The 15,774-nt window shown below is 43.7% G+C and overlaps 1 protein-coding gene across 1 annotated transcript in view; it reads right to left on the bottom strand.

Annotated features, from left to right (window-relative positions):
* Positions 1–749: 749 nt before the first annotated feature.
* The window catches only part of LOC310986158 (plasma membrane calcium-transporting ATPase 1-like), a 96,204-nt gene continuing 81,179 nt past the window's right edge, over positions 750–15,774 (bottom strand). Inside the window, exons 19-21 of the mRNA XM_083971969.1 lie at positions 15,475–15,582; positions 14,065–14,247; positions 750–6,697 (exon numbers count right to left, since the gene is read on the bottom strand). Coding sequence (XP_083828095.1) covers positions 6,452–6,697; positions 14,065–14,247; positions 15,475–15,582 — 537 coding nt within the window. The 3' untranslated portion in view covers positions 750–6,451. The remainder of the gene's footprint in view (positions 6,698–14,064; positions 14,248–15,474; positions 15,583–15,774) is intronic.

The following is a 15,774-nucleotide window of genomic DNA, read 5'->3' as shown; positions in this document are numbered from 1 at the left end:
CTGTTGTGTTTGTTAATGTGGATTTACTGTAAAAGACAGTCTGATGTGTTGTGAACGCCTCCTGTTTTCTGCCCAGGAGCTATAAGGTCCTTGCAACCATCAGACTGTCTCTGATGTGAACTGGAGCCCGACTGATACCGATGTTAAATATAATAGTATAGTAAATGGTGAATCTGGTTATTGAAAAGCTTTGAGGGACATTTACGTGGTGCTTAAGTGGTTGAGTTTACTGTTTATCAATTAATGTGCAGCTATTTAATCAGCCAATTCATGTGAAACCCTCAGATCTGATAACAATGAGAAAACAACAACACACATTTTCTGCTATTTTCTGATAATTAATATACAAAACAAAAACTAGCGCACAAATCAACATTGAGAATGGTAAAAGAAAAAAAAAAGCTCAGTTGAAATAAATTATGCTTAACTACAATCAGACTTATTTATACTGACACAGATAGTCAGTGTTATCAGTCGGGCTCAAACATGGACACAGACATTTTACAGGTGAGCAACAAACTCCATCATTGCCCATCCCTCCCCCCTCCCCCCTCCCCAGGATTGATAATGGATGAATGAATAGGATGAGATGATGACACCATCAGAGCAGAGGCCTACCTGAACCCCATGCTGCATGTTTCAGGCTTGTTAACTGTCATCAACCCCCCACCCTCTCCTCCTCTCACTGCACAGATGAGTGGGACATGAGTTCAGGAGAACCCGATATTAGGGTGCATGTGTGTGTTGATGACACAGTGGTGGGAGGTGAATGAGTGGACAGATCTGTTGTTGCATTTTCTTTCTTTTTTTTGTGGATAAGTGAGTTGATGAAAACAAAAAGAGAAGAATCTTCAATTGTCATTAATCCATCCATCTGAATCACACAGTTTTAATTTCCTCAGTGTGTTTCACCTCACAGTGCAAATACATGAGTGTGTGTGTGTATGTGTCTCTGTGTGTGTGTATGTATGTGTGTGTGTAATGCTGAAATGTGTCTGGGGCGTGTGTGTGAGATTCATTTGGAAAACACATCAACATTTGGGATGTTTCATTCCATACTAAAACATGCAGAACACAGAACATTGAACACATATACTGAACAGTTAGTTTTATGCAAATGCAGTTACTCTTTTTTTTTTTTTATATCTCTTTTCAAAGTGGCTTTAGGCTACACAGAACACGACGGAACCAATCGCACCAGGTTGGACATATTGCTTTAAACCACCAATTTTGTATATATGTCATGCATGCCACATAGATGATATTATACAAAAATAACACCAACGCCTATTACTGTGTATCATAGTAATTACAGAAAACAAATCTTTTTCAGTCTTTTTTGCAATGAAGTTCAACTGAGAAAACATATATACATATCTATGTATTTATATCTAATATATATATATGTATATATAAATGTATATTATATCTATATACACACACATATATTTGATATAAACATATAGATATATTATATAAATATATAGATATATATGTTAAGTGGTTATGACTTTTCCATCTGTAATATTCCAGTTCATTTGAACCATTTTTTTTTTATTATTATTTGTGAATTTTTGAAGTGGATGTGAAGGTTCTCCAAAGATTTTCCTTTAATATCCGACTACAGGAAGCTGTTCTGAGACCAGCAGCGCTCTGAAGAGGAAGCAACGCAGTCAAATGCAACAGTGACTGGATGTGAAGCGAGTTCCTTCTCCACACTGAAGTCCTAATGGAAAACTGTGGCAAACTGAGATCTGAGATTCTCCAAAGGGGAAAAAGCAAAATAAACCTTCAGAAAACTAAAACCAGGTGAAGATTTTCAGTCCGATGCTGAGTCTCGTCCTTGACTGTTTGTTTTTCGTTTGTTTTGTTTTTGTTGTTGTTTGTGATGTGGCTGAAATGAGAAGCACAAACAAGGTGCTGGAGCGTCTCTGATGGCGGGACTGAGCTGTGCACCAAGCAGGAGACGTGAGGGCAACCAGTCCAACCAGTTCAACCAGTCCAACAGACGACCACCACAGCCACACTGACAACCTTATCCAAGCTGGGGAGGAGGAGGGGGGAGGGAGGAGAGCGGGGTCAAAACCGTCTAAACACACATTTGTGCAGAAAAGGTGAGGAAAAGAGAGAAGGACTTTGGCAGAACACTCTTAAAGCTTCACTGGGTGACGATTGGCTGATTGCCCCCCCTCCTGTCACTGACACACACAGCAGCTTCACTTCATTCACTTATATGACAATATTTACATGGCACTGGCTGCGGGAGCACACGTGTTCTGTCAGATTCAACACAAAGAGGAAACGCATCATCGTTCCACACACACACACGCACGGCAGGAACAGGAAGTGATGTCACAAGCACTTTGCCTGCCCTGCTCTCGTCGTGGGATAGAAATGTTTCTGAAGCTGTTCGTCGTATAAAATGGTGATGACATCTACACCTGCAGCTGTGTCCTATCACTGGCTCCGCCTCTTTCCCAGTTTAAAGTTCATGGCCAATTAAAACAAAATCAGGAATGAAACTGGGAACTGGCATCGCTTCCTTCTTTGGTCCAAATCTTTCGACACAACCTGTGGTCCAGGGCCGGCCTGAGGGTTTCTGAGACCCAGGTCCTGACCCAAGGTGTGAGCTGACATAGATTGTTGTGTTCATGGCCGTTAAACAAACCAACACCAACTCTCTCTATGAGTTTAAAGCCGTCTTTGTACCGGCGAATGTGCTTTAGCACATCCACTTTGAAATGAGTCTCACAGTGGGAGGGGCATCACTACGCACCCCCATCATGCAAAATGTGCAATGATGCTGCGGTTGTGTGCTTGTTCTGAGGATGCTGCATCCAGCACGCAGGAAGCTATAAGATGCGTTTAGAGACAACACCCAGGTCTGCTTAAGAAAACGTACAAATGGATCCAGGTATTTTTATGGGGTGGTGGGGCAATCAACTCATTGGCTTTTTAATGATTTGGGCCGGCTCTGCTTTGGTTGTTAGGTTATTTTCTCAGTTTTGATCTGTGTGAGGCGAGGACGCATCCTCATAGGACAAGCCCACCACGCAAAGGAGGCGGAGCCAGAGGTGGAACACAGCTTTGATCCTCTTTAAAGTCATCAGCTCCGACAACAGCCAGCTGGTAAACAGCATCAAACCACTCGTTCAAAGAAATCAGTTGTAGTAGCTTCAAAAGTACAGAAACAAAGAAACCCAGAGGTTGGATAAATAATTATACACTCCCATTTAATGTTTGATACAGTTAGCTGTATTCACGTTGCATTTGCTTAACTCTAATGGAGTCGGATAACTGCGAAAATCACATAGCGTGTAGTGTGTCACAACATCTTAGATAAGGTGGATATACTCATGTAAAAGGGGGCTGATGAGACTAGATTGTTGAATTTCCAATTTGAACGGCCAACAGGAAGTAAACAAGTCACTGCAGGTTTCTTAGCCCTAACATCAGGTGACCAAGACGACACACGTGGCATAAATATTTAGAGAGCTGTAAAAAGACAGAGTCCACGGTAGATTAATCTCATTCATGTACTGTACTGTCACCAAACTCTTCAGCCTATACATATATATTCATATATCTCCAAAATATTAAAAAGTACTTAATATAAAAATACAGAAGAATTGTAAAAAAATGAGCAAAACATTGAATTTTATATGAAAACCATGCAAGAAAGATTCCCCATTTAGTTAAATAGTAACTCTAAGATTCAGGAAAGCAAGGGAATGAAAGGGAAGTGGTCGGATGAGAGAAGCGCAGGCGAACTGCCACCCACTCGCTTTTCATGTAAACATTGTAGAGGTCCTTTAAACTTGGTTCGGCAGTGACGACTGAAGATTTTCTCCTTGCTTTTTGGTCATGTTTGGAGTAAAGGGCCAGGGAGGAGGGGGGGACAGGGGGAGTCAAGTTTGGGAATGGAGGGGTCAGGGGTGAGAAAGTCCAAAGGAAACCTCAATAACAATGAGATAAAAAACAATACAGACAACCTATAAAATATGGCTCTGAGTTACATAGAAAAAGCTCATCAGAGGGGAGAGGAAGAACCTAGTCATGACAAAAAGTTGGAAATATGGCAGTAGTAGCACATTACTTCAATAACGTGTCCTAGTTCATAGATTGGTAGATGGCTGCTAGTCGGACTAACAGAGGGGATTAGACGCATCGCTGCTTCTGATTGGAGGATGATTCCTTCTTCTTTTAAGACAGTAATCTGCGGACAATGACGGCAGGAAGTACTGAGCGGCAGCAGTGACACACAGTGGATTTAACTTCTACATAAACCTCAGCGTGGCCACCACATGCTGCTGACGTCTGTTGATCAAACGCAGCAGAGCCAGAGAGAGGGACGACGGCGAGTGAGCACCGAGCACACGTCCTCTCTACTGCTGGCTGAGGGGTCACCTACGGCTGATTTAAAGTCTCTGCTCATAAACGTTGACGAACAAGGGGAACAGAAATAAGCGGTGGAGCTAAGATTTGTCTCAAACACGGACAGACAGACAGACAGACAGACAGTCCAGGCCCCGTTCAGAGATCCGTCCACCTCCCGTCCAGTGAACTGAACTTCTGCACTGACACAAAACAGACTCATCAGTATGTTAGTCTTTCATTTAAGTCAATGGAAAGACATACAAACAGAAGAATGTGTTTAAGCTCTAGCTGAAAAAATTGTGCTTATCCCGAGCAGGAGAAGTAGTGAAACTCAAGGATAACAACTAAATTAAAGTGGAGATCGATCAGTGTCATTAATATTCAAGAGAAAGAAAGCTTGAGAAGTGTGGTGGTGTGGAAAAGGAAACTGACCTGCAACCTCACCTACAGTCCCGACCTCTGGCTCAGAGACTGCGTTTTTACTCCTCAGATTATTATTATAGGAGACCTGCTGCTCTTTTGTGTTGGTGTGATTTACCCAGGATTTAATATTCCACCTGGTCTGGAGACACTGCAGGATGGAAGTGGAGCTGCGAGATGTTACAGGGGAAAAGATACAGTGGGCTGAGGGCTGCAACCCTGAGGTGGGGCAGTGGTTAGCGTGGTCCCTTCACAGCGTCGTGGTCACAGGTTGGAATGTATCGTTTCTGATTGGTTTACGTCAACAGGGCGGGTTCTTATCTACTAAGAGCCCGTCGGGGGGGAAGACACCACGGAGACGAAGGGAGAAAGAGGAACGAGATAAGAGTGAAAGAAAATTAGTGTTTGAGGCTGCGATGGAGAATGAATGATAATCCTCCTCCCCTCAGCACTTTAAATTAGTTTGAGTCGGTGTGTTTGTTGAAGATAGCTCAGTGAGAAGAGGACCAGAGCAGGGCTGCAACTGCTCTGCTCCAGTTTCCTCTGATTGTATTGATGAGTCTGTTTCAGTCCTGCGACGTAACAGGAAGTTCAGTCCGACAGAACAGGAAGTCGATGGAGCTCAGAGCAGACGCTGCTGCAGACTAACACACGGATGGGTGTCTAAACAGAATCCCAAATATTCATTCCTTAAGTTATCATGCGACTCGACACCAATGAAACATAACATGCATCCTACTAGAGGGTCAGTATGAGCCACACTGCTGTTTCCTATCAACACTGTGGGTGCACTGGGGAGGGGAGGGGTCTGAGAGAACCATGACGACCCTGACTGGATGAGATGAGGTCAGACTCCCACTGAGCAGAAAGCGAGCCCTCTCCGGACGCCGCCATGTTCGATATTTTGGAATAGTAAACATTCTGTCTTTCCACATGCAACAGAGCAGTTAAAAAAAAAAGAAAAACCAACACATACAGACACGATAAAGGGAAGAACATTTTTTTTAACAGTTGAACCTTGAAGACTGTAGTGTCACACTCACAAGACATTCTCAGGAGTTTGAATCAACTATCAATTAACATTCGTTAGAGGTTTTAAAAACAAACAATTGCTTAACATCTAAAAAAAAAAAAAAAAAAAAAAGGTTACATTTTTGCATTTGCCTAAAAATCTTCTGATCACCAAACCCGGCTGTTAGCTGTGTAGAAGAGCGGAAGCGTATGTACATGAGAACCACTGCACTCTGAAATGTTCGGTGCTGTTTTTGAGACTGTTACGCAGGAATGAAGCAAGTACAGAAGAACAAGACATGCTGCTGCGAGTCCCACAAAGATTGAACCCAAAGGTGTGGTGGTGTAAAAGCTTCAAAAGGATTATCGAGTAAAAAATATACACGAATGGACAAAAGAACAGGCCTTCCAAACTTACAGGCAGGACAACGCCACAGTCAATATGAAAAACACAACGTGGCAGGAATAACTGAGGGGGGTGAAGACGATGTGAAGCATGTGTGCGTGCAGGATGAGGGGATGAGCAGAGTGATGACTTCCCCCCTCAGTGCGACAGTTCAGTTGGTGGAATGACACATCGGATGCTGATGAAGAGGAGTGAGGAGGAGGAGGAGGAGGAGGAGGAGGAGGAGGAGGGAGTAGCTCAGATGGATGAGTCGCGGCTGCGGGGGAAGACGCTGGGTGGCTCTCCTCCTCCCCTTGCCCCAGATGAGGCACTGGGGAGGGGTTCGATCTCATCTCCGGTCTCCTCGATGGGCGGGATGCGGGCCTCCTCCTCTGACAGGGGGACGAACTCGGGATGGGCCATGAAGCTATGGATTGAGCTACGGGACTCTGGGCTCTCCAGCCCCTCGTACAGGGAGCTACGGAACGCGTTGACCACCTTAATCTGAAAGGAAAACCAGAGGAGACATGTCAGCAGAGGAAAACAGACGCGCACAGCGTGTGATGTCAAACAAGATGGCAGGGGCTGATGGGACGCATGGTGGCTGGGGTTGCTGAGTCTGGGCGGGGAAGGTGCAAAACCAACAACACACAATATGAACAAGTGGAACAGAAGCTGGATGATGAGAAAACTGAAATATTTTCACAACACATCAACACAAAAGGTCAAAAAAAGGTCAACATGATGTTGGAGGCAGCTGCAACAAAAATCCATGAACAGGCGGCTGAATGTGGGGCTGCATCCAAACACAACACATCTCACACACACACATGCAAACACATGCACTTTCTATAAAGACCTCCTCCAATCATAGTTTCTTTTTTTTAAGCTATTTTAAAGCATTCTCAGTGGTCTTTAAATTGTGATTATGAAGTTTTTTTGCCCAAATCACAAAACCTGTGACATTTCCCAGGGCTCTCCTTCTGCAGAGCACCAGTTGCTCATTAGCAATGCACCTCTGAGTTGTGGGCGGAGGCGGTGCTGCTCTGCACCCTCCCCTGTTTGTGGCGAAGAAACCCCCCCTCCCTGTTGAGAGCTAGACACTGTACAATTTACGATTCAGTGTGTTTAGCGCTTATTCGTGTTCCAGCGCAACCTGCCCATTCGTACCTGTGAGGGAATTGGGAAAACACTGGGAATGGGAAACACCAGCCTTACAGTTTCGAGCCAGATGCAGAGCGGGGTGGGGCTTGTAAGCACTGAGGTTGTGACGCAACAACCCCAGTCTGCCTGAAGCTGCCAGCGCCTGCCGTTGGTTCACAGCAATTTGAAGGCAGAAAAACTCCGAAATGCAATTTCGCACTTACTTTTCTACTGATATGTCATGTAGCATCAGGAAAATGCCACATGAACATGTGAACACGATTTTCATTGGAGGGGATCTTTAAAACCTGTGGTGTGATCTACATCCTGTTCACCAACTTTTATCTCATTTTAAATCATTCATTCATTTTCTATACCGCTTATCCTCCCATTTTAAATCAACAATCCAACATTTTAATATTTAAATTCCACACTGGTTAAGTGATATTAATTTCAGGCTTTCCACCACATCTCTGGACCAGGCTGCACAGATGTAGTCCATCCAGCAACACTGACATTGGGCCACAGACTCTGGTTCACAGTTGTACAGACGGTCCAGTTCATCCCAGAGGTGGCGGGCGGGGCTGAGCTCAGGGCTCTGAACAGGCCAGTTCAAGTCTTTCACAACAAAACTAGGAAAAAAACCAACACTTTCTCAATGGATCTGGTTGTGTGCTTGGGGGGACAGTTATGTTGAAACAGGAAAGGACCTTCCCCAAACTGTTTCCACAAAATTGTAAACACACTATTGTCTAAGAAATGACAGTATAAAGATTTCCCTTGATTGAGATAGAGAGCCCAGGAAAAACACACCCAGACTCAGAGTACACTGAAGGATGTGAATGGGCTGTGTTTTCTGTTTTTCTCTTGATGTATTAATTGCAGGCTAAACACTTTCACAAACGTTACTCAAGACTTCAAGGCCATCTACAAGGCAGGACCACAAGGTTATTATTACATAGCAGTCTTTGTAGATTCCCCAACAAAGCTACTGTACAATTGCATATGAAAACCTAAGCAACTGATCTAGACATAGGATCTAGTTAGTCCACGGGGTTTCAGGTATGGACAGTGCTGCCCTACAAGGGACAAGTCATCATAGTGCAATCAGGGTTGTGTTCCCATAATGCAGTGATCACCCAGGACTGGGTCTGGAAAGGAAATTAACACCAAAAAACCCAAAACAGAAGGAAAAATTTGCCGGATCAGATTTAAAATGTTACATTCTTTTGTGAAATATAAACTAAAGTTTGTGGATATTCACACATTCCCAGCCTAAGTCAACATTAGAGAAAAATGACACGTTTTTTCCTTTTAGCCTGAATAATCAGAGGGAACACGAGTGAGGTCTGTGTCCCTACACTACAGTGAACACCCTGCAAACATGAGGTCTGAAACCAAACCTTCAAACAATTCCCTGCTCCAGTAAACAACACACGCACACTTGGGGAAAAACAACAAACACATGCACACTGTTAAGTATTCATAATCACATTCAGAGCCAGAATGGTTTTGTCCTCTAGCTGCTCTCCTCTCGCTGCCTAAAGTCACAGCCTGTGTGATGAATCCACAGAGGCTGCAGCTGATCACACTGATTTATACGCACCAGCAGACACTCTTCATTATAATTAATAACCCTGCAGTTCAAAGCTCTCTATTACTGAACCACAGGAGAGCTGCAGGGTGAGCACTGCAGCTTAGAGCACATGCAACAGTCACAGTAACACACACACACACACACATGCACACGCACACACAAAGAGCTCACAAGTTAAAAAGCTCTTGGCTGTTAAACCATGAGACTTGCTGAGCCTGACAGATTTAACCCTGCTCAGGATTAACCCATAAAATTATCTTGGTGCCCAGGCTGTCGCCTCCGAGGAAAAGAGAGAAGGAAAGAAAAAAAAAACAACAAAGAAAAGAGGACAGGGATTTTTTTCCCCCCGCCTGTCACGAATGCGAAGGATTCACAGCTTCCTTCTCTTCTCATCGACCACGTGTGCCAACAGTTGTCGTCTGTCATCGACTTGTCAGGCAGCAAGTCACATCAGGGTTAATAGATGCATATCCACAATGTGCAGATGGGGGACAGCAGCAGGCTGGGGGCGGGGGGGGGGGGGGGGGGGGGGGGGGGGGTGCCACGTATTAAAGACACGAGAGATACTGAGATGCTGCAGGGAAAAGGTAAAGCAGGAATTGCACGGAAACAGAGGCGGAGATGGAAACACAGATCAGGTCATCTGCAAGCTCCAGCTTTTAGAAGTGTTCAGCAAACAGCCCATTCATTTCTAGTGAAGCTGTAGAACCGGTCCTCACAAATATATAATTTCAGTAATAATAGTATAGAGCTTGATAATTTGAAAACAGCAGGTATATTACATGTCTGTCTGTTTGGATCAAACAAATAAGATGAGGGATGTGAATTAGTGAGCTCCTTCTAGCCTGATGCTAAGCTAGGCTAGCAACGTCCAGTTCAGTTTTCGGTAACACTTTATTTGACGCCTATCTCTATAATGCATTATAACCATACTTATAATGAGTTATAATGTAGTTATAGCACTGTATAACTATACTTATAAACACTCATAAATGATCATAATGCTTTATAACAATAATCATAACACACTATAAAGCAGTTTATCATGAATTATAAGGTCAGGTATTATAATACGTTATAATCGCTGAGAATGCCCACATCGATAATGCATTATAAATATAGATATAATGTGTTATGTGGCTTTATAACGATAAGTATAACACATTATATAGCATTATAACTCTATTATAATACTTGACATTATAAGTCATTATAAAATGCTCTATAATGTGTTATGCTAGGACATTATAAGTATGGTTATAATGCGTTATAGAGATAGGCTTCAAATAAAGTGTTACCCAGTTTTCCTCTATGGGCCTGTTTTTTGGTTGTTGTTTTTTTACTATAGTTACAGCATATCCACTACACTTCTATCATGAACTGTTAGTCAGTTATTTATAATAATCGCTCAGACAATAATGAAGATATGTACGTGGGTTTAGTTGTGGACGTGCAGACACCTGCTGAAGACAGAGACAGCGAGGTGAACGAAGCGGGTGAGTCATGCAGCGTTGAGTGTTTTCATGCAGATTCACACAGAGAAAGAGAAACAGAGTCCAGCCGGGTGAAGCGTGATGTTAGCTGGCCTCCGATCACCGACTCACTGCCTGTAGTGGAGGAAGAAGCAGCAGCAGCAGCAGGGGGCATGGCCCCGGCGGAGTTGGTGAGAGAAGAGGAGGAGCTAAGTCCTACGTGGGTGGGGCTAGAGAGAGTTTTGGCGGCAGTGGCGTCATTGTGCTGGCTGACGACGGACGGCTGGCGGCGCAGGGCACCTGGCACCGCCGCCTGGCCCGTCTGGAAGGTATAGACCACATCCATCTGAAGGAGGGACAGCCACAACGAACCGTTAGACAGCAGAGACAGAGACAGAGCAAGGAGACAGGACAGAGGAGAGGAAACAAGGAGGAAGGAGAGAGGTTAGAGAAAGTTTTAAAGATGCTGGACAGTAACCTTTGCGTTTATGAACACAACAGGAGCTGGGATATGTCTGCAGAGTGAATGTTACAGTATAATAAAAGTGGTTTATTAGAGAGCTGACAAGTGTTAATGGGAAGTTGGCGTTTGTCGATGTGCATCTGCCTGTGGTGATGCATGGTTATGGGTGGACGTTAAACAAGTCAACAAATCTCAGCTCAACCTAACCTGTCCTCTCAAACCTCAGCAGGTTTTTCAGTGCAGAGGCTCAAATGTGTGTTTGCACGATTGTAAAGTTGTGACTGATCGCTCCAGTGCACAGGGCTGCAGTTACTGGTACCTCCTGGAGCGATGCAGATAGAGGAAGAGCTGGTGTGCAGCTTTTTGACTGGCAGCAAACGCACTCATTAGCCTTTGTTTGTGGCAGAGAGAAGAAACATGAAATAAAGACAGAGAATCTTTTTCCTTTCAAGTGACTGTTTTTTGACACATTTCAACCCATTTACTAAATAAATAAATATATCATCATCATTGTCGTCTTTTTAAAAATCTGGTCTTCCAATGACAAAAAGAAAGGCGATCATGTTCGAGAGAGAATATTGAGCCTGCAGAGAGGATGGAGAGAGGAAGAATAACATGTGACAGAAACAAAAAGAAGAAGGGATGATGGAGAGATTAGGACGGGAGAGTGGTTTCAGGAATGAGGAGAAAGGAGAGCAGAGAGTTTGAGAGAGAATGCATAAAGAGAGAGAGAAAGCTGCCGAAAAACCCAGAAGATGGAACGAAGGGATGAAAGAGGAAACCAACAATGAAGAAAGAGCTTTTGAATCAGGGTGAAATCACTCCGAGAGAGGAGGAGTGGAGAAAATGTGTCACTTGGAATGACTGATAAAGTTTCGGCAGTGAGTGCTGCTTGTACCAATTATTCCCCCACTGTGTTTGACTGTCGAGGCGTTGAGCGGCACAACGCTGCCCACCAGGATTAGAGAGGAGGAGGACAGGAAGAGGAGCATGGAAAGATAAGAACCTAATTAGCTTGCAGCCTTTGGTTGCCTCCCCCTCCATCCCCTCATCCTCCCATCCCAGGAGGACGACAGACTGATATTACAGATACACAGGCACAAAAGAGGAAAGAGCTTCCTCTTTTCTCCGCAGCGTGTCTGTCTGATGGTGGAGAGGCCGAGGAGGACGAGACCTTTTGTTTCATGTCGCTGCACAAAGGCCATGTTGTCATCACACACTTACCACACCCGAGGGTCACCACACCTCACCTGACAGCAGGCAGGGAGGCACACACCTGTCCACACATGTAGTAGCTTTTGATTTGATTCCTCATTTTAACCAGTAGATTAACTTTTTGATTATTTTTTTAATCCAGTGTTAAAGATTTTTGACAGTTTCAAAAGTGAGGAATAGTTTGATTAATTACATGAAAAGTCCAAATAATTGTTGAAAAAAACAAAAAACAAAACACAAAGACAACAAAGACACAGCTGGTTGTTCATCTGACTATTAAAACACATGAAAATCCTTTTGTTATACGCTGTGTTAGTTTGAGGTGTTCCAAGTGAAAAGTGTGAGGGTGGCACTAAAAAACAACAAAGAGGAGGATTTCAGTCATTAATTCAGATGAGTTTACCCTTCGGCCACAGTAGGTACTGTAGAAGTTAGTTCGCTGCTGAGATGAGGACGCCTGACCTCTCTGAGTTCATGTGTGCGAGTGTGAGTCTGCGTGGTTGTGTGTGTGTCAATGTGTGGAAGCAGAGCGTTGGCTGCTGTTACCATAGGTGGGTGTTAGCATCCAGGCTAATGAAGCCCATAGGGACTGAATGGGACTGCCTGTGGACATTTTGATGCTCAGCTAGTGTTGATCTGACTTGTAGGAGGAGGCTAACACACACACACACACACACACACACACACACACACACACACACACACACACACACACACACACACACACACACACACACACACACACACACAGCAAAGTCTGAGACTGTGAGATGAGTCATTTGTGCTGCTGTTCACCTCCAACACTTCCGTCTGAATTTAGTGCATTTTTAAATATACATCATTAAAATTTGAATAATAAATTCATTCATTCACTCACGACACAAACAGCTGATGGTGCCAATTCTCTGTCAGACGTCATTAAACCATGGCAGAAGACATGGGTGCAAGAGGATAATGGCAATTAAGATACGAAGGAACACCTCATAGAGAACATGATGGAAATCTGACTTTTATCATCACTCTGCAAAAGATCTGATGAGTTTGTTCAGGACGTTTCAGCCGTTAACTCTTGTCTGTATTTACTCTGAGGAAATGAGCATAGGAACAGCAACTGGATGGAAACAGAGTTACTGACAGACTGACTAATGAAAATATTCAATATGCAAAGTGTTTAGTCCCACGCTGGTTACAGTCTTTAATTTCTCTCTTTTAATGAAGTGGTTCTGTGCTGGAGCTCAGCAGCAGAGTGTGAAATTAAGTGGACAACAGTTACACTATGTGTGTGTGTGTGTTGAATTTCCAGTTTTACCTCCACACACTCCACTGAGTCTTTGCAGCAGCACGTGCAGCCTGCTGCTGCTGAAGTGAACTTTTATCATCAAGTATAATATATAAAGTTGTGGAGTTGTGTGGACCTGGGCTTTAACTGACACCTTAACTCAGACAGGAAATATTCAAAGAGTTGAAATTAGCACAGTCCAATAAAAGATAATCTGTGATCAAATACATAAGATTAGTCAAATTTTCATTCAATCTCAGTCTCTAGTTTTCAGACACAAACTACAATTATAATAATTTTATCAGCTCTTTACTATGTATCTATATGAAATGTTTTTTGCCATTGTCAGTTATACTGTGCTTTAAAAAGAAGTTTCATAAAATCACAAACCGAATTAACTTGACGCTAATTAGCTTCACCCACTTCATACAGTACTGCTCTGATTTGACTCAAATGAGCTGCAGTTCGTGTGAACTGTCTGAGATGTTTGATTTGTCTCAATGAAACACAGCGTCTCTGGTGGGACAGATCGTCTCTGTCTCAGTTTGTTTTACCTCGCTTTCTGTAGCTCTGACAGAACAGATGTTCACAAACACCATCTTGTAAACTTGATATCAGAGTAACAAACAATTAAAATAACATTTTAAGACAAAAAGTACGGTCGATGACACAGTTAGCTGTGGTGCTGTTCGGTGCTCGTACCTGCGTCTGGATGCGGTTCAGACCTCTGAACCAGAGGATCTGGCCTCTCCTCATCTCCATCTCGGCGTGGTCGATCTCGTCGGCGCCCTCTGTCAGCTCCTCCTCGTGGATCTCCTCCTTGGTGATGCCATGACCCGCCTCCTTCAGGAACTTCAGGTGGTGGGTCGGGATGGCCGAGATCAGCTGAGTTCGACACAACAAAATGTTTCATTAAAAGTCCACCCAACGACTGAATTACTAACAAAATCTTGATTTATTCCAGTTATCTTTTTATTTGTTTGTGTGTTTTGGAGGGTTGCGGGTGGGATTGTTCAGTCTCGTTACATTATGGGAACGGAAGGATCCAGAGTTTTGGGGCGTTTCAGCCATACTGGATCTCTCTCTTTTCTGCTTCAATCCTCATTTTAATCTGTCTTTTATGAGTCCCTCAGTTCCATAAAGGTATAATACTTAATACCTGGAATGCCCCTTTAAGAGCAATGATCAATATCAGTGGAAGTGAGAGCTTTGATTTTATGACTTATTACCTTTTGTGTAGTTATTTTATAATAACTATGCATTAGTTAAGCATTATTAAATACTTTTTTCAGATGATAGTCAGCATTAATGCATCATGCATTAGAACAATTACAAACAAGTTATTTAGGATTATTTATTTATTTATATCATGTATATTTATCACAGACATTTGATAATTATGATGAATTATAATATTGAATTTATGTCATGTTGTGTTACCTGTGTTGTTTTGTCTTTGACTTGTTTATTGCTCAATTAAAAAGGCAGAGGAGAGACACCCCACACACAACCAGCCTCCCGCTGCAGCTGCACATCAATGTTGTATGTACGTATCTGTCTCTCATTCCTCCCTCTCTCTCTCTCTCTCTCTCTCTCTCTCTCTCTCAGAAACAAAAGGCACTTTACCTCTAAAATAACTCACAGACCTGAGATCAGTCTGTGTCTGTCAGCATCTCTCCGTCTCTCTGTTCTCCGTCTCTGCCCTTCAAGTGAACCCACCAACTCCCTCTCCTGTAGATAACGTATGCTTTCCAAGCCTGTGTGTACATTGTGTGTTCATGTGAACAGGTTCACACATCTGGTGTGTGCGCGTGCATGTGTGCGCACGCACGCGTGTGTTTTGTATCCACAGAGGGACTAACACGCTGGGTTTGTTTTCGCACGGCGTTCGTAAACAGTAGTCGCGCTGCTTTCATGTGCTGAGCTGCTCATTACCATGGCGATGGTCGTGATGGCAACCCAGCAGCAGTGACAGGCAACAGTTTGCTGCCACGACGCTCATGTATCCACCTCTTCATCCTCTCAGTACATGTTGTTCGCTCTCAGAGCTTGCACTGACAGATGCTGTTTGATGGCGACAGTAAATGGTAAACGGTGCGGCGGCGGTCTCACCTGTCCCCACAGCAGCTCTCCCACGCCGATGAACACGCACCACAGCCACTGGTCGATGGTCAGAGCCGTGCAGGAGAAGGGCTTCCCCCCAAACTGGACAATGATGATCTGAGGAGGAAAAGGGACACAGGTTGGTTGTGTGAGCTCTGATGGTCGTGAAGCCCTGAAGTCCCTGTCTGAGTCTCTTGTCCCCCTGCTCCAAAGATGATGATGATGAAAATACAGCACGAGTAACTCGATCTGTTACAAGGGGTGAGTGTAGCATCCCACAACGTAGAACTCAATTTGGTAGCTCTTCTT

This window comes from Trachurus trachurus (genome assembly GCF_905171665.1).
Source record: "Trachurus trachurus genome assembly, chromosome: 5".
Lineage (NCBI taxonomy): Eukaryota > Metazoa > Chordata > Actinopteri > Carangiformes > Carangidae > Trachurus > Trachurus trachurus.
This window is presented reverse-complemented; position numbering and strand designations above follow the sequence as displayed.